An 18,479-nucleotide genomic window follows, 5' to 3' on the forward strand; every position below is an offset into this window, starting at 1 on the left:
TTTCACCGCTGACACAATGGCTTGCTTCATTTTTCATAATTCCTCATAGCAACCCTACATGACCACTACACTCTCTGTTGATTTGTAAACTGTAAGGAAAATCCAGAGAAACTTGAAAACCAGATTGACCTAGAGGTTTTGTCTGTGTATTCATGCCGGTCTGTTTTCCTGAAGGGAATCTCAAGGAGTCCATGCCTTGGGCCCTGCAAACACACTCCCCATGTGGAGGCGCAGACTCCCTTTAAATTAAGCCCCTGCCCTCTCACTTCACCCCTTATAAGAAAGAAATAAGATCAGCCTCTCCCTCCCGCTTTGTCTCGGAAGCACACAATTTTGTTTTCTTCCCAAAAGGACATGGGCAGATACCAGGGTGTTGGTGGTTTATAGCCAATTAACTTATAAGGATGTGGGAAGAAATTCCATTCTGTTTGCGGTTGAACCTGATTCACACTTTGAAATTCACATTGAACCAAGGTGGAGGTTTGTGCAGTTCTGCGCCCTGAGCACCAGAGGGCAGCAGGGAGTACAGTGGCCTCTCTAAATGAATAGGTAGGTAGCCATGTTGGTCAGCCATAGTCAAGACAAAATTAAAAAATTCCTTCCAGTAGCACCTTAGAGACCAACTAAGTTTGTTATTGGTATGAGCTTTTGTGCCACCAAGCAAGCAACAGGCAGCAGCTTCTCAGAGCAAAGGCTTTTATTCGAATTGTTGCAACTGGCCAAGAGATTGATTGATATGTCATAGTATTTTCATCCTCCTGCTAGTCCTGGCATCAATATTTCCTGGTACCACCCACTCACCTCTCTCTTACCCACACCCAGAAACATGCAGGTATACCCCAAATTTCACTTTATATTCCCCAATTCCCCCTCCTTGAGCTTCTTGGATATCTCTGTCATCAGTTTCCAGTATGACGTAAATTCCAGCTCCCCGTCACTGTCGGTCCCCAAGCTTCTCATCTTCTCATCGAGATCGCCAGCATCCTACAGAAGAGGCAAGAGGAATGGAAAGCTCAGAAACAGTCAGTGAGAGATTGTCTCTCTCTGGATGGATTCAGCTGAATAAGAATAAGAATTTTATTATTTACGTATTCCCTGCCCATCGGGCTGGGTTGCCCCAGCTTTCAAAACATATCAAAACATAATAAAAAACTTCCTGATACAGGGCTGCTTTCAGATGTCCTCTAAAAGGCCCTCTGCCTGGTTCTCAGAGTAGACCCACTGAAATGAATGAGCTTAAGTTAATTTTCAGTGGGTCTCCTCTGAGTTAGGATGAGTATCGGCTACCACCCTATGAAACTGCTTGCACAATTATTCCTGCCATTTTCCACGTTCATGAGGCGTGTGCGACAAAAATGGCAAGAGATTGAGGTATTGGCAGACTCAGGGATACCCCAAGGTTTGCAGAACAACAACAACAAGCCCTGAAAACATCCCATGAGGACTGAGCATGCTCCGTGGTGATGGAATGCTGGCTGACCATATAGGAGGGAAAGTTGTGGAAATGGAATGGAATATCTTTCAGAAGGGCGTGGCTGGCTGACTGGCAGGAGCAGCAAACAGGAGCAGTTCCCACAACCGCCATTTTGTTGCAGGAGCCATTTGTAAAATCGTGCAAGACATGGAGAAAAAGGAGAAGGAATTATTTACCCTCTCTCTTCTCCTCTTCCTAGAGCTCAGCATCCGAGCATCCTATTCTCCACCCACTGTTGCCTCTGGCCCCGCCCACCACAGTGATTTTCTTGTTGTTGTTTAGTTGTTTAGTTGTGTCCAACTCTTCATGATCCCATGGACCAGAGCACGCCAGGCACTCCTGTCTTCCACTGCCTCCCGCAGTTTGGTCAAACTCATGCTGGTAGCTTCGAGAACACTGTCCAACCATCTCGTCCTCTGTCGTCCCCTTCTCCTTGTGCCCTCCATCTTTCCCAACATCAGGGTCTTTTCCAGGGAGTCTTCTCTTCTCATGAGGTGGCCACAGTATTGGAGCCTCAGCTTCAGGATCTGTCCTTCCAGTGAGCACTCAGGGCTGATTTCCTTCAGAATGGATAGGTTTGATCTTCTTGCAGTCCATGGGACTCTCAAGAGTCTCCTCCAGCACCAGAATTCAAAAGCATCCATTCTTCGGCGATCAGCCTTCTTTATGGTCCAGCTCTCACTTCCATACATCACTACTGGGAAAACCATAGCTTTAACTATACGGACCTTTGTTGGCAAGGTGATGTCTCTGCTTTTTAAGATGCTGTCTAGGTTTGTCATTGCTTTTCTCCCAAGAAGCAGGCGTCTTTTAATTTTGTGACTAGTGATAAAGCCCCCCAAAAGTTGACTGGAAGGAAATGTGGCCCTAATTCAGAAAAAAGGTTCCCTGGTCTACAAAGCTTCTGAAATGAGAAGTCAATGGTCCCCATCTTTTCCTTGATCTTAAACAGCAAAATACTTTTGCTTGCACTGCTTTTGACCTAAAAAATAGCCTCCCTTTGCCCTCCTGCCCTTGCCCTTTGACCCCACCCTACCTTCATGAAGTTAGGGAGCTGCTTGTTCACAAGCGCCTTGAACTGACCGGCCGTCAGTGTCTCCTTCTTGCCCTCGGCGGCCGTATGGACCAATAAGATGCTGACGATTTTATTGATGGCCATCACCATCTGCGACGTATCCTCGCTGGCCATCTTGTGACTGAGCGCTGTTGGGCTCCTCCCTCCCTCCCTCGATGAGGCTATCGGTCAAGGAATGGGGATTATGTGTGGTTGATGCTGCTGTGTAAGAGAAGAAGGGGGAAAATGCATGGAGAGCAGCAAAATGCAGGGGTGGCGAGTTACTCGCTGCTTTCGTGGGATCACAGGATTGCCAAGTTGGAAAGGTTAATCCAGCCCAACCGTCTGCAAATGCAGGAATCACAGCTTTCGACAGCTTTTCAGAAGAATTTGCCACATTCCCCCACACACATAAAGATAAAGGGACCCCTGACCATTCGGTCCAGTCGTGGCCGACTCTGGGGTTGTGGCGCTCATCTCGCTTTATTGGCCGAGGGAGCCGGAGTACAGCTTCCAGGTCATGTGGCCAGCATGACTAAGCCGCTTCTGGAGAACCAGAGCAGAACACGGAAATGCCTTTTACCTTCCCGCCAGAGTGGTACCTATTTATCTACTTGCACTGGCGTGCTTTCGAACTGCTAGGTTGGCAGGAGCAGGGACCGAGCAACGGAAGCTCACTCTGTTGCGGGGATTCGAACTGCCGACCTTCTGATCGGCAAGTCCTAGGCTCTGTGGTTTAACCCTTCACACACACATACACACTCCCTATAGCAAAGCGGGGGAGATCAGCCTTTGTCACAAGCTGAAATCTTGCCCCCTCTCCTCCAAAAGGGTTGCCACTTACCTGAAAGATGTTCACTTGCAAGCTCTGAATGCCAGCGAGGAAGCAACGCGATGGTTCTCATACCGATGAGGGCAGCTTGAATCAGGCAGAGAGCGAAGGGTGTTTTGTGTGTTCAAAGGTTCTGAGCCAACTGCCTTTTTGCTTGCCAGCAGCCATAAAGCCCAACATCCATGCTGCCAGCCTAGTCACACACACACACACACACACACACACACACACACACACACCATTTGTTTGTGTGCCAGTTTAGGGACCCAACCAAGCAAGGGAGATGGGAGCCCAGCAACAAGAGCACAGGATCTCATGCATGCAAAGGCTGGTCATCGCCACATTTCAAAGCTTTTTCGTCAGGTATTTTGGGACAAGAGCTGCCGAAGGAAAAACGGACGTTATTTATGTATGCTACAACAGCAGCAAGAATGTTAATTGCACAAAATTGGAAGACTGGAGAAGTACCATACAAAGAGCAACTGCAAGAAAAGTTGATGAACTATGCAGAATTCGCAAAATTAACGGACAAGTTGCGTGAAAAGGACAATAGTGACTTTGAAAAAGAATGGGAACCCTTTACAACATATTTGCAGAAACAGCTAAAAAACATGGACTCACTGGCAGGATTTAAATAAACATTTACGACTTTATTTACAGAGAGCAAGAAATAGAACAATGGGAAAACGTAGTATTGTATACAAATAGTAGATTGTATCATTTGATGTATAAATGATACATACATCAATAAATAAATATAATAAACAAACCAGAAATGGAGGTTGAGGGAAGTCAACAGGGAGGGGGGAAATTGGAAAATGAATGTTTAGTAAAGATGATGGATATTTGTTGCAAGAAAGAAAATCAATAAAACTTATTTTTTAAAAAAAAAATCTCGCCGTTCATTCTTCTTATCCATAAGTTTATAGTTTCAGCTTTTTCGGAAACTGCTTTGAGGGAAAGGTGTTCCTTTCTTTCTTTTTGCAATCAAGTGGTGTACAATTTATTTATTTTTTGAAAGAAAGTCAGTAAATAGTTCCAATCCTCTGAACATTGGCTAGGCTAGCTGCCTGGGACTGAAGTGATTTGGACGCCAACCATGGCTGAAGTTCCACAGCTACCCTGTCCCTATTCTGGAGAACCAGAAAGGAAATATTTCAAGATCCTGGAAACCTATCAAGGACAAAAGCTCCCAAAACCACTGACTGAAGGCTAAGTTGTTGGGGGTTTTGTTTTTAGGTGGTGTAAAATATGCTTTTTTAAAAAAATGAATCAAATACACCCTGACTGTTCTTTCTATTCACAGACCCTCCAAGTGTCCCTATTTTCCAGGGACATCCCTGATTTAGAGAAGCCGTCCTGTTTTCTCATTTGATCCCAGAATGTCCCGCTTTTCCTTAGGACGTCCCTATTTTCAATGGAGAATTGTTGGAGGGTATGGAGTTATCTGATCCCCAAGCCAAGGAGATAAGTAACTATACAACCTGTAGAAGACATCGGAAGGCAACCCTGTATTGGGAAGTTTTTTAAAGTTTGACGTTTTATTATGTTTTTATTTATGTCGGAAGCCGCCCAGAGTGGCTGGGGCAACCCAATAAGATGGGTGGGGTATAATTAGTAAAGTTACCTTTATGGAATGGGACGCCCCTATTTTCATTATTAATTTTTATTTTTATTGGAAATTTTATTTACAACGTAACATAACCCCCCCAACCCCCCAATACAGAAACACAATAAACATAACATACAACAATACAAACAACCAAATAAAAGACTTCCTTTATCCTGTATCTGGCCTCATTATTCACTTCTTATAAGCTGTTTCCTTTATGAATAATTATTAAGATTTTTCTAATTATAACTTAAATATCCACAAAGTCTCCTGCAGTCATTAATCGAAACAAGTCCAAGTATGTATTTTAGGGCACTGTTTTGTGACGTATTCTCTGCATTTCCCCCATGCTTTTTGAAACTCTTGTCTAGGGTGATCTCTAATTGCCTCTGTTAATCTAGCCAGTTCAATATATATAACGGTTTGTCTTGCCATTCCCTTTTTGTTGGCACAGATTTCTTTTTTCCAGTTTTTAGCAATTAGGATCCTTGCCGCTCCTGTGGCATAGAGGAATATTTTCTGATCTTCTCTTGCTATTCCTGTGTCTGTTATCCCTAGTAGAAAAGCTTCTGTATTTTTCATAAAGTTAAACATTTTTTTAAGCTCATCATATGCTATATTCCAGAAGCTTTTGATTTTTTCACAGGTCCACCAAACATGTATAAGTGTCCCCTCTGTTTCACCACACCTCCAGCACAGATTTGTTTTTGTCTTATACATTTTAGCTATTTCGGAGAAAGGTTGGAGGGTATGCAGCCATACTTTTCACCTTGCACTCTGTCACGGAGTGATACTCCGTCTCTCCTGCAAGAATTACAAGATTCTCTGATTTTGCAACTTTATGGCTTTCTTCATTGCTCCCTGATTCCAGTGTCAAGTGAGTTGCAGAGATTAACCTGGAGGAACGCCCCTGGAACAAAGAGCAGGGAGGGAATTTTTCTCTTTCAAAGGAAGTTGGAGCCAGCCTCAGCTGGGTGAGAAGTTTGAGACGCCCAATTTCCTCTAGCCTTCCTCTAGCAAACTCTGACGAGACAGACAGAGAGACGGGTGCAGGAGTCTTTGGCCGACGTAACGCACACCGCACAAACCGCCGTTCTGCAAGGTAAGTGGCAGCCCGTTTGCTTATCAGGTAGGTGGGGAAAGGCTTCCTTTAGAGGACCCTATGACAAAATGCTAGGGACGCAAGTGGCGCTGTAGTCTAAACCACAGAGCCTAGGGCTTGCCGATCAGATTGGTAATAAATGGTAATAGGGGCTTGAAACTGTAAAGGACCCTGGACGGTTAAGTCCAGTCAAAGGCGACTATGGGGTTATGGCGCTCATCTCGCTTTTAAGGCTGAGGGAACCGGCATTTGTCCACAGACAGCTTTCCAGGTCACGTGGCCAGCATGACTAAACCGCTACTGGTGCATGGAGGACAGTGATGAGTGTCAGAGTGCATGGAAACACCGTTTATCTTCCCGCCACGATGGTACCTATTTATCTACTTGCACTGGTGTGCTTTCAAACTGCTAAGTTGGCAGGAGCTGGGACAGAGCAACAGGAGCTCACCCTGTTATGGGGATTCAAACCGCTGACCTTCTGATCAGGAAGCCCAAGAGGCTCAGTGGTTTAGACCACAGAGCCACCCGCGTCCCCATGAAACTTAAAAGAGGATATATGTGTGTGTGTGTGTGTGTGTGTGTGTGTGTATTGCTATCCACATTTTAGCCAAATAATATTTGTGTTGCTGTACAGTATGTAAGGTAAAGGACCTCTGGGTGGTTAAGTCCAGTCAAAGGCAACTATGGCGTTGTGGCGCTCATCTCACTTTCAGGCCGAGGGAGCCGGCGTTTGTCCACAGACAGCTTTCCAGGTCATGTGGCCAGCAGGACTAAACCGCTTCTGGTGCAGCAGAACGCCGTGACGGAAACCAGAGCGCACAAAAACATCATTTACCTTCCCGCCTTCCAACAGTAAGAGCTGTTCAACAGTGGAATAGTCTCCAAAAACCTTGGAGATTTTTAAAGAAGCGGTTGGAGGGCCATCTCTCATGGATGCTTTAGCTGAGATTCCTTACTCTGTATTTCCAGCAGGAAGAATGAGAAAGCCCATTCTTCTATATTTCTTTTTTTTTTTAATATAAATAATTTTTTATTAAGATTTTAAAGATTACAAAAAAGAGATAAAAGTAATAACAATTAAAGAAAAAACGAAAAAACAGTACATATATAAAAGAAAAACATCATCAAAAACCATAAAACAGAAAAAAAGATTAAAAAAACCAGTCAAACCTGTACATCACTTGCTTACATTCACTTATTTCCTTGACCTCCTCACACCTCCCATTTTTGTATTCTAATTCAATTTGTTATTTCAGCAAATCCTCCCAACCTTATTTTTATCTTAATAATTTGTCTTAATATACTATAATTTTACATTCTCTCTTTCACCAACTCATTTTTACTTAATCCTTTATGTCATTTCTACTAAAACCACATAATTTTCTTTTCCCAACATCTTTCTAACAATCCTTAATTTTGCAATATTTTTGAAGATAAACTTTGAATTTTTTCCAATCTTCTTCCACCCACTCTTCTCCTTGGTCCCATTCTTCTATATTTCTTTGTTTCACAAAAGCTTATTCACCACTTGACTGTTTGTTTGTTTTTTTAAAAAAAGTCAAAGCGATTTACAAAAAAAAAGAAAAAATCACCAATAATAATTAACGGCGATAATTTAAAACTTCAGCAAATTAAATCCAGATCAAAATTTGCACCAACTTTCTTAACATCAGAAGATCAGCATGATTCCAGCAGGTGCCAAAAACAGAATTCAGAGATGGCAATAGGCACACTAAAATATTGATTTCTTCCAATGATGGAATGGGTCTTATGTGGCCCCACTTGCCTGCCGTGGGGCAAGGCTATCTCGCGGGTGAACTGGTCCCAAGTTGTTAAGGGCTTTATTTACTACTAACAGCAACAGCTTGAACTTGTCCCAGCTTGTAACAAATCAGTAACCAGTGCAGTTGCCTTTGAGCACAGGATATTATGATTTTGCAAGGGCCTTGGTCTCTGGCTTGCTTCCTGATCCCAGTGCCAGGTGGGCCGTGCAGTGCTATTTGGAGGAAAAGTCCCAAAGGGAGTGTCTGAGGAAAGTGGGGGTGAGAGGGAATGTTCCTCTTTAAAAGGAAACGGGAGCCGGCCTCGTGACGTAGGTACCTAAACTGGAGCTGGGAGGTGCCTAATCTAATAGAACCCACCACTCTGACAAAGCGCTGGGGGAACAGGACTGAGACAGACAGACAGACCCAGATTTATTTGGCCAACACGCCACACACTCGGCAATTCTGTGAGGTAAGGAATGTTCAACATGCCGCTGTCCATTTGCTTATCGGACGGGCCGGAAAGGGTGAAATGCAAAACTTTCTTTCAAACTCTGAGCAAAAGGACGTGTCTCTGCAGGCCATTGTCCCGCCGGCATGCCAAAGAAATGACTCCACAGAAGGGAAAACATCTGGTATAAAAGAGGCGGGAGGGAGGGGGAAGGAATCGGGAATGAAGAACTCAGATCTGGTGTTTGGGGAAGGGTCTTGCCAAGCCAGGGACGTGGGTGGCGCTGTGGGTTAAACCACAGAGCCTAGGACTTGCCGATCAGAAGGTTGGCGGTTCAAATCCCCGCGACAGGGTGAGCTCCCGTTGCTTGGTCCCTGCTCCTGCCAACCTAGCATTTCGAAAACATGTCAAAGTGCAAGTAGATAAATAGGTACCGCTCTGGCGGGAAGGTAAACGGTGTTTCCGTGCGCTGCTCTGGTTCGCCAGAGGAGGCTTAGTCATGCTGGCCACATGACCCGGAAGCTGTACTCCGGCTCCCTCGGCCAATAAAGCGAGATGAGCGCCGCAACCCCAGAGTCGGCCACGACTGGACCTAATGGTCAGGGGTCCCTTTACATTGCCAAGCCACTGGGTCTTGATTTGAGTTGGGCTGATGCCAGTCTTATATAATTGCCTCATTGGTATTCCCTAGGCCCACCGAGGTGAGTTAAGTTGACACAAGGCGAAGGATTCCCTACTAACTCATCTCTGTCTGACATTGGTGTATCTAGCTCAGTGAGCCCTACATGGTCTGGCAACTGCACTCCAGGGTTTCCAGAAGTTAGTCTCGCTCCCTCTCCCAGCCCTGCCTGGAGATTCTGGGGGTCCAACCTTCTACACAGGGAGGATGTGATTTACAAATTAGCCACAGCCACCTTGCAGGGCTGTTGTACAGATAAAACAAGGAGGGGAGAACCAGGTACATCATTTTGAGCTCATTGGAGGAAAAGGTGGTATGTATACCTTGGAAGTCGAACGGAATCCCTTCCGGAAGTCCATTCGACTTCCAAAATGTTCGGAAATCAAAGCGCGGCTTCCGATTGGCTGCAGGAAGCTCCTGCAGCCAATTGGAAGCCGCGCAGGACGTTAGGCTTCCGATAATTGTTTGACAACCGGAACACTCACTTCCGGGTTTTGATCGTTCGTGAGCCAATTTGTTTGGGAGCCAAGGCGTTTGAGATCGGAGCTACGACTGCACATGAAATAAAAAGAAAACAAAATTGCCCTATTGATAAAGTAAGGCACCAGTCCTCATGGCTGTGAAGAAAGGGCTGGATAAGAAAGGACCAGAGCAAGCTGCCAAACACTTGAGTCAGGGCATTAGTGCTGTCCACACTGACTGGGAGAGGCTCTCGGAGATTTCAGGCAGGATTCGCTCTCGTGCCCACCTGGAGCTTCCGGGGGTTGAATCTAGGCCCTTCTGCATGCAGAACTCGTGATTCCCCACTGGGCTGCGCTCTTCTCCACTTTGGTTAAGAACCTCGAAAGTGCTCTCAGCTGATGGGAAAAGACCAGCCAAAGAAATTTAAAAATATATTTATGTATGTGACAACGGTAAGGTAAAGGTACCCCTGCCCGTACGGGCCAGTCGTGTCCGACTCTAGGGTTGTGCACCCATCTCACTTAAGACGCTGGGGGCCAGCGCTGTCCGCAGACACTTCCGGGTCACGTGGCCAGCGTGACGAAGCTGCTCTGGTGAGCTGGCACCAGCGCAGCACACAGAAACGCCGTTTACCTTCCCGCTATAAAGCGGTACCTATTTATCTACTTGCACTTAATTGTGCTTTCAAACTGCTAGGTGGGCAGGAGCTGGGACCGAAAGACAGGAGCTCACCCCGCCGCGGGGATTCGAACCGCCGACCATATGATCGGCAAGTCCTAGGCGTTGAGATTTTACCCACAGCACCACCCGCGTCCCACTGCGACAACGGTGGCAAGAGTCTTAATAGCACAAGGATGGAAGAATGAGGAAATCCCAGCAAAAAAACTGTGGCAATAAAAATTGATGGATTATGCGGAATTGGCAAAACTGACACACAAACTACATGATAAGGATAACTGTGACTTCAAAGATGAATAGGAACCTTTTATGAAATATTTGAAGAAACAACAAAATGAACTGGACTCTTTGGCAGGTTTTGAATAAGCATTTACAAACTATTTATTGCAATATATAGATAGACAACTTGAGGATTTTTACAATTTTATAACATGAAGATGGAAATAAGTGTTGAGAAACCAGAGAAAGGAGCTGAGGGGGGGGTGGGGGTGGGAGGTTGGGATTTTTTTGGGGGGGCGGAAAATAGAGGGGGGAAATAATAACAATGTGGATGATGTATTTTTGATAAAAGCAATGTGTTGAAATTTCCAATTAAAAAATTTATTTAAAAGGGGGGGGGAGAGAAAGTGCTCTCAGCTGGATCCCACCATGGCACACTTAGTTCTACATTCCTAGCAAGAATACCGCCACTGGGTGGTCGGTCAACCGTTTGCAGGCGACCTGGTTCGGTAGCTGTTCTTCCGAATTCTCACATCTCCCAATTTCGCAGTGTGCCAAGCGACAAGTGCAGAAGGGTGTAGCCGAAGGCATCAACTTGCAAAAACGAACCCCCATCGCTCTGAAGAAATGTGTGTGCATCAGGCACACGATTCCATCTCAAACCTGTATCTAATGGGAGAAATTCACATGGAAACGCTGGTGCAATTTCCACGAGGACTTTAAAGAAATACGTTGCAAACTGATGTGGCGAACTGGACTTAAGATTGGGAAAAGGAGAACCTCAACATGAGAGATTTTCCCTGTCCTAGCTAGGAAGGGAGGGGTCTGGCAGTTTAGCTTCTTTGAGTTTCTCGTTCCCTCTCCCCCCCAAACTTAAATCCAGTTCTCCAAATTTCTGCAGAAATTTGCATTTTTAAAAAATCCTCATGAAAAATTCCCAAGTCTCACTTCCTGCAGAGAGTCAAACCCCAGGTGCATTAAACTTAGAGGTATGTCCAAGTGGGTGGGTGGGGAGAAGTAAGGGCAATCTCGCAGCAAAAGGGTAACCTTGAATACCCTCCAACATTTTCCCAATGTCCCATTCCATGATAATAATATTTTTTTATTTATTTATAAGAGCATTTCGACAGAGGAATGGTCTCCTGTAAGAGATGGTGGGCTCTCTTTCCTTGGAGGTCTTTAACCAGAGCTTGGCTGACCGCCTGTCATGTATGATCTAGTCGGGATTCCTGCATTGCCTGGGATTGGGCTAGATGACCGCCGGGGTCCCTTCCAACACTACAGTTCCGTGATTCTATTATTTATATTCCCTTTTTCTCCAAAGAGATCAGGACGATAGGCTTCTCTTCTTCCCCATTTTATCCTCAAAACAGCTCTGCGAAGTAACGTATTTTTCGCTCTATAAGACGCACTTTCCCCCTCCTAAAAAGTAAGGGGAAATGTGTGTGCGTATTATGGTGCGAATGCAGGTTGGAGGCTCCGCTCAGCGCTCCCTTTAAAGAGCCGCGTGGAACGTGTAAGCGGCTCTTGGGGGCTTTCCCTCCTTCTCCCTCCTCGGGGAAAAGCCCCCAAGAGCCACACATACTCTCCGCACGCTCTTTAAAGGGGGCACGGCTTTTGGGGGAGCCTTCATCCCCTGCCCGGGAGAGGCTGCGCGCGGCTATCCCAGAAGCCAGATCCCTCTTGCTGTTCTGGCTCCTGGGATTCAGAATATTTCTTTTCTTGTTTTCCTCCTCCAAAAACTACCGTATTTTTCGCTCTATAGGACGCACTTTCCCCCCTCCAAAAATTAAGGGGAAATGTGTGTGCGTCCTATGGAGCGAATGCAGGCTCCTTGGCTTCAGAAATATCAACGCGAAGCCTCCAAAACGCAGAGGGAGTGCTTCCTCCGCGCTCCGGAGGCTTCGCGTTGCTATCGCTGAAGCCTGGAGAGCGAGAGGGGTTTCCCGGCTTCAGCAAAAGGAACTCGAAGCCTCCGGAGCGCAAGATTTGCCCACCCGGGAAGAATGGCAGATGAAGTTGATGGACTATATGGAATTGGCGGAAATGACTGGCAGAATCCGAGACCAGGGAGAAGAGTCGGTGGAAGAAGATTGGAAAAAATTTAAAGATTATTTACAGAAATATTGTAAAATTAATGAGTTTTTAGAAAAATGGTGGAATGAAGTTATATGGCTTTGGCAGAAATGTTATAAGGAACTAGGTACAGATAGATTGTTAATGTATTAAAGGGAAAAAACAATGTTAGAATATGTTAAGATAAATTACAGGACAGAAAACAGAGGAAGATGGAAAGGAATTGCTGAAACAGTTAACTGAAGTGGAATACAAAAAGGGAGGCGTGAGGAAGTCAATGAAACGAGTGAATGAAAGATAAGACTGAAAATACTGGATGTGTTTTTAATTGTTTTTGTTTTGATTTGTTAATTTAATGTTTTATGTAGTGTTTTTGTTTTTGTATTGTATTGTTTTGTCTAATTCTTTTTCTTTCTTTTTGTAATCTTTAAACTCTTAATAAATATTATTTTTTAAAAAAAGAAAAAGAATGCAGGCTCCTTGGCTTCAGCAATAGTAACGCGAAGCCTCCGAAGCGCAGAGGGAGAGCTCCCCCCGCGCTCCGGAGGCTTCGCGTTGCTTTCACTGAAGTTCCCGCTGCGCTCCAAAGGCTTGCGGATAGCCGCCTGAAGCCTGGAGAGCGAGAGGGGTCAGTGCGCACCAATCCCTCTTGCTCTCCAGGCTTCGCTTCAAGGGAGAGGCGCTGCACAGTTTTCCCTCTCTGTGCAGCGCCCCTTCAGCGAAGCGGGAGGAGAAGGGGCTCCGTTTCTCCTGCCACTTCGCTGAAGGGGCACTGAGCAGAGAGGGGGAGAATCCCCCCCCCGTTCTCCCCCTCCTATGGTCCAGTGCATCCTATAGAGCGAAAAATACAGTAGGTGCGTCTTGTGGTCTGGTGCGTCTTAGAGAGCGGAGAATACGGTAGGTTAGGCGGAGAGATTGCAGTTGGCCCAAGGGCAACCAAGCAACTTCACGGCCACTAGGAGGATTCGAACTCAGGTCTCTCCCAGGTCCTGCGCCGACCCTCCAGCCACTACACCACACATGTCCTGCGCATGAAGTGGGGAGGGATGCTGCCGGTGAGTGACGCACCTCCGCTCTTTTTCTAGAGCCAGAATGGTATAGTGGTTAAGAGCGGTAGTCTCGTAATCTGGTGAACCGGGTTCGTGTCTCTGCTCCTCCACATGCAGCTGCTGGGTGACCATGGGCCAGTCACACTTCTTTGAAGTCTCTCAGCCTCACTCACCTCACAGAGTATTTGTTGTGGGGGAGGAAGGGAAAGGAGAATGTTAGCCGCTTTGAGACTCCTTAAAGGGAGTGAAAGGCAGGATATCAAATCCAAACTCTTTTTCTTCTCTTCTAGGAGCCAAGGGAGGAGAGGCCATGGCTGGCAACCTCTCCGAGCTGGAGGAGGCCCTCCTGACGCTGGTGAGGAACTACGACAAATACGCCGAGAAGTCCTTTTTCCTCAGATACTTTTTCGGGAAACAGGGCAAGATCACCAAGGAGAATTTTGGGAAGATGCTCAACGAGGAGCTCAGCCACGTGCTGTCGGTGAGGCGAAGGGCAGCGGTGGTGGTGGCAGCTACAGAGCATGCTTCCTCATCTAGCTAAGTCTTTCCAGCACTGATTGGCAACTGCTTGCCAGGGTTTGAGGCAGAGAGATCTAGGAGTTTGGCTGACAGCAAAGGACCCCACTATATTCCAAACAACTAAGTATGGAAAGAAATTTTTAAAAGATTTGGAAATATGGGGGGGTGGGGAGCGAAACTCTCTTTGTTGGGAAGAATTTCAGCCATGAAAACAAATGTATAACCAAAAATGTTGTTTTCATTTCAAACTGCACCAATTGTTAATAACACAGGCTGCTTTAAAGAATGGCAAAAAGAAATCTCTAGATCTGTCTGGCAGGGGAAGAAATGGAGAATACAGTATAAAATCTGGATAGATGCTAAAGGAAGAGGCGGCTTTTCCCGACCAGACTTTCATTTATATTATGAAGCAGCCTGTCTATGTTGGTTAAAAGAATGGATTGCGTTGGAAAACACTCAGTTGTTGGACTTGGAGGGTTATGGTATTAAGTTTGGTTGGCATGCAGGTCTATAGTATGGCAATGCTAGAATACATAAGAACATTTGAACCATGTTACAGTGGTGCCTCGCAAGACGAAAAGAATCTGTTCCGCGAGTCTCTTCGTCTTGCGGTTTTTTCGTCTTGCGAAGCAAGCCCATTAGCGGATTAGCGGATTAGCACTATTAGCGACTTAGGGGCTTAGCGGATCAGCTGATAAGCGGTTTAGCAGCTTAGCGGGTCAGCTGATAAGCGGCTTAGCGGATAAGCTGTTAAGCGGCTTAGCGGCTTAGAAAAAGGGGGGGAAGGGAAAAAGCCCGCAGGAACTCGCAAGACATTTTCGTCTTGCGAAGCAAGCCCATAGGAAATTCGTTTTGCGAAGCACCTCCAAAACGGAAAACCCTTTTGTCTAGCGGGTTTTCCGTCTTGCGAGGCATTCGTCTTGCGGGGCACCACTGTATTAGAAAGAATTTCCTTTTGGAAAGTTAAACACCTCTATGACTCTCAGCTATAGAAGCAATCTCGTTGAAAAAACTTAATATTTTGGATGTTTTGGACTTTACCAACCAAGAAGTAAAACTGAAGAAACTAGAGGAATCAGAAACTATGTGACGAGTTGAACGAAATGTTTAAAGGCAACAAGGAACACAGGTTTATGGACCAAAGTTCCTGGTTTGAGAGGGAAGTAGTAAAAAATAGAGAAAAACTAATTTCTAGGATGTATAAGATACTGTTAGAATGGGAAACAAAAGTTGAAATGGTTAAATCTGCCATGATTCCGTGGACTAGAGGTCTGGATCACAACACAGATTTAGATCTATGGGAGGAAAACAAGTATGAAGTTTACGGCATGTTATGCTTTGAGAGAAAACTATATGAAAATGATTTATAGATGGTACTTGACACCAAGTAAATTGGCTAAAATGTGTAAGTCAGAATCAGGTACATGTTGGAAATGTAAAGAAACAGAAGGTACATTTTATCATATGTGGTGGACTTGTAAAGTAGTCATGGGATATTGGGAGACGATATACAATGAGATAAAAATAATAATTAAGAGATCTCTCCCCCAAAAGACGCAGGTGGCGCTGTGGGTTAAAGCCTCAGCGCCTACGGCTTGCCGATCGAAAGGTCGGCGGTTCGAATCCCTGTGGCGGGGTGCGCTCCCGCTGCTCGGTCCCAGCGCCTGCCAACCTAGCAGTTCGAAAGCACCTCCGGGTGCAAGTAGATAAATAGGGACCGCTTACCAGCGGGAAGGTAAACGGCGTTTCCGTGTGCGGCTCTGGCTCGCCAGAGCAGCGATGTCACGCTGGCCACGTGACCCGGAAGTGTCTCCGGACAGCGCTGGCCCCTGGCCTCTTAAGTGAGATGGGCGCACAACCCCAGAGTCTGTCAAGACTGGCCCGTACGGGCAGGGGTACCTTTACCTTTACCTTTACCTTTACCTTTACCTTTACCTTTACCTTTACCTTTACCTTTACCTTTACCTTTACCTTTACCTTTACCTTTACCTTTACCCCCAAAAGACCAGAATCTTTTCTTTTAGGGTTAACTGCATCAGATGTACCAAAGAGCAGTTGAAATGGATGAAATATGCAGAATTAGCAAGTTTTAACTAGTAAAATCAGAGAAAAATATGAAACAGCTTTCAAGGAGGATTGGAAAATGTTCGTAGATTGTTTTAAAAAAAATGTAAACACATTATCACACTAGCAGGTTTGGAGTAAGTTCAGCGGTAAAAGTTACTTTGAGAATACAGTTGTACCTTGGTTTTGGAACAGCTTAGTTCCCGAACGTTTGGGCTCCCGAACACCGCAAACCCGGAAGTCAGTGTTCCAGTTTGCAAACTATTTTCAGAAGCCGAACATCCAGCATGGCTTCCGCAGCTTCTGATTGGCTGCAGGAGCTTCCTGCAGCCAATCAGAAGCCACGCTTTTGGTTTCCAAACATTTTGGAAGTCGAATTGACTTCTGGAACGGATTCCGTTTGACTTCCAAGGTATGAGTGGAATAAGTTATAATTATAATATACAGCAGCTAAAGATAACCAGGAGAAAATCATGGAAGGGAGGGAGGAAAGTCAACTTATAACAGTGAATGTATGCTGGAAAGTATTTGATTACAGTGGACGCTCGGGTTGCGAACGTGATCCGTGCGTGATGCTCATTCGCAAGCCGCAGCGGCACTTCTGCGCACGCGTGGGTTGCGATTTGGCCCTCTGCGCATGCGCAAAGCGCAATTTAGCTCTTCCGCGCATGCGTGACCGCCGAAACCCAGAAGTAAGCCATTCCAGTACTTCTGGGTTTCAGCAGTCCATAACCTGAAAAAACGCAACCTGAAGCGTCTTTAACAGTGGTCTGACTGTAATTGTATTTTATTTGTGGCAGGAAGTGGGAAGTTTCCCATACCTTAGCCATTAGGTCTTCCATTTCTGCTTTTCTCACTACTTTTGTTCCTTCTCCTCCCTGCTCCTTCCCCGTCACTCCCATCCAGAACACCGACAGCAAGACTGCCGCCCAAGAAATGTTTGCTGACATGGATTTGGACGAGGACGGGAAGATGAGCTTTGACGAATACTGGAGGCTGGTTGGTGGCATCATCAACCAACTTTTGCACGTGAAGCAACAGGTTCAGGAGCGTGACGGATGATGGAGAATGAGAGCCCGCAGGAGAGAACATGTCAGCTGCTCCCCACCCCCCACCCCCGAGCCCCCATCCCTGCCTTAACTTTGCCATCGTTGCAGCTCCCCCTACTGGCCGGGCTGCACAGGACATTTCCCAATGGCAGATCTTCTGGAAGCTGAACTCTACAGAAGATTGGCAACATGGACCTCTCCGTGGAAACTGCCTGTCCGTCTGTTCAATGCCTCTTGACGGCTGCACTCGGGACGCCGTGTCTAGGAGGGTGGTGGGCGTTTGGAGGGAGGGGCTGGCCACGCCTCGGGGAGTTGCAGTCAGACTGTCAGACAATAAAGACTGGACTCCGAGTGTCAGAGTCATGTGACTTCCTCTGTGATCAGCTCAGAGTTAAGCTCGATATCCGAGGGTTAGAGAAGAAGGAGGTCATGGTCAACCTCCATGGTCAGAGGCACCAAAGTTTCTGAATACCAATTGCTGGGAACCTCAGAAGAGGGGGCCCTTGTGCTTGGATCCTGATTACCGCTCTCCTCCCACAGGCATCTGGTTGGCCCCCGTGAGAACAGAATGCTGGCCTGGTCCAGCAGCTTCTTCTTATGTTCTTATCCTCTTTTAATGTCATCCACTGCTGCATCTTGTGGCAGTGAGTTCCATAGTTCAGGCACTTAAAAAAACAAAACCATTTACAGTGGTACCTTGGGTTACATACACTTCAGGTTACAGACGCTTCAGGTTACAGACTCCACTAACCCAGAAATAGTACCTTGGGTTAAGAACTTTGCTTCAGGATGAGAACAGAAATCGCGCTCCGGCGGCGCGGCAGCAGCAGGAGGCCCCATTAGCTAAAGTGGTGCCTCAGGTTAAGAACAGTTTCAGGTTAAGAACGGACCTCCAGAACGAATTAAGTGCGTAACCCGAGGTACCACTGTATTACAACAGAGCCTTGCGCATGAAAATCCAAGTTGGTGTATTGGTTCGCTTTGTTAAAAGTAGCGCCAACTGCTGGAGTTTCCTATTCCTTCAGAAGCAGTACATTCCCTAACATTGTGGCCTGCACAGGCCAGGATGGAATAGACTCCCTCTCTAACCTTCTTAACTTGCTCTCCTTGGGCTGGCCGACCTGATAACTTGCATGTACAGTGGTTCCTTGGTTTAAGAGCAGCCGTGTTTACAAATTCGGTTTACGAACTCCACAAAACCAGGGGTAGTGTCCCCGTTTGTGAACTTTACCTTGGTCTAAGAACAGAATCTGAACGGTGGAAGGGCACCGGCGGCGGGAGCATAGCTGTCAACTTACAGATTTGAAAATAAGGGACCAGCAGCCTCGAAAATAATGGATCAGCAGCCAAAATAAGGGATTTTCCGGGCACATGTATGTTCAACTTCTGAGCCCCT

At 46.1% G+C, this 18,479-nt stretch overlaps 2 protein-coding genes across 6 annotated transcripts in view; one reads left to right on the plus strand and one right to left on the minus strand.

The window, feature by feature from the left end:
- Positions 1 to 679: 679 nt before the first annotated feature.
- LOC307205779 (protein S100-A13-like) lies at positions 680 to 3,529 on the minus strand. Of its 2 annotated transcripts, XM_079958566.1 has the most exons (3): positions 3,373 to 3,529; positions 2,511 to 2,747; positions 680 to 984 (listed from the first exon to the last, which is right to left on the minus strand). In XM_079958566.1, exons 2-3 carry the CDS (start codon positions 2,661 to 2,663, stop codon positions 847 to 849), a joined length of 291 nt encoding a protein of 96 aa, XP_079814692.1. In that variant the 5' UTR covers positions 2,664 to 2,747; positions 3,373 to 3,529; the 3' UTR covers positions 680 to 846. The 2 variants fall into 2 exon arrangements, with proteins under 2 accessions (XP_079814692.1, XP_079814691.1); XM_079958565.1 differs by lacking the exon at positions 3,373 to 3,529 and having other exon boundaries at positions 2,511 to 2,754.
- A 2,407-nt stretch (positions 3,530 to 5,936) lies between these two features.
- LOC307205768 (protein S100-A16-like) overlaps positions 5,937 to 18,479 on the plus strand; it is a 28,072-nt gene continuing 15,529 nt past the window's right edge. Inside the window, exons 1-3 of one of the 4 annotated variants that reach the window (XM_079958549.1) lie at positions 5,937 to 6,074; positions 13,742 to 13,932; positions 16,941 to 17,434. In XM_079958549.1, the coding sequence (XP_079814675.1) occupies positions 13,762 to 13,932; positions 16,941 to 17,096 (327 nt within the window). In that variant the 5' untranslated portion in view covers positions 5,937 to 6,074; positions 13,742 to 13,761 and the 3' untranslated portion in view covers positions 17,097 to 17,434. Of the gene's footprint in view, positions 6,075 to 8,125; positions 8,319 to 13,741; positions 13,933 to 16,940; positions 17,435 to 18,479 lie in introns of those variants that run through there. The other 3 variants (XM_079958550.1, XM_079958548.1, XM_079958551.1) reach the window with 3 other exon arrangements.

Source organism: Podarcis cretensis, assembly GCF_951804945.1.
Source record: "Podarcis cretensis genome assembly, chromosome: 16".
Taxonomy (NCBI): Eukaryota; Metazoa; Chordata; class Lepidosauria; order Squamata; family Lacertidae; genus Podarcis; species Podarcis cretensis.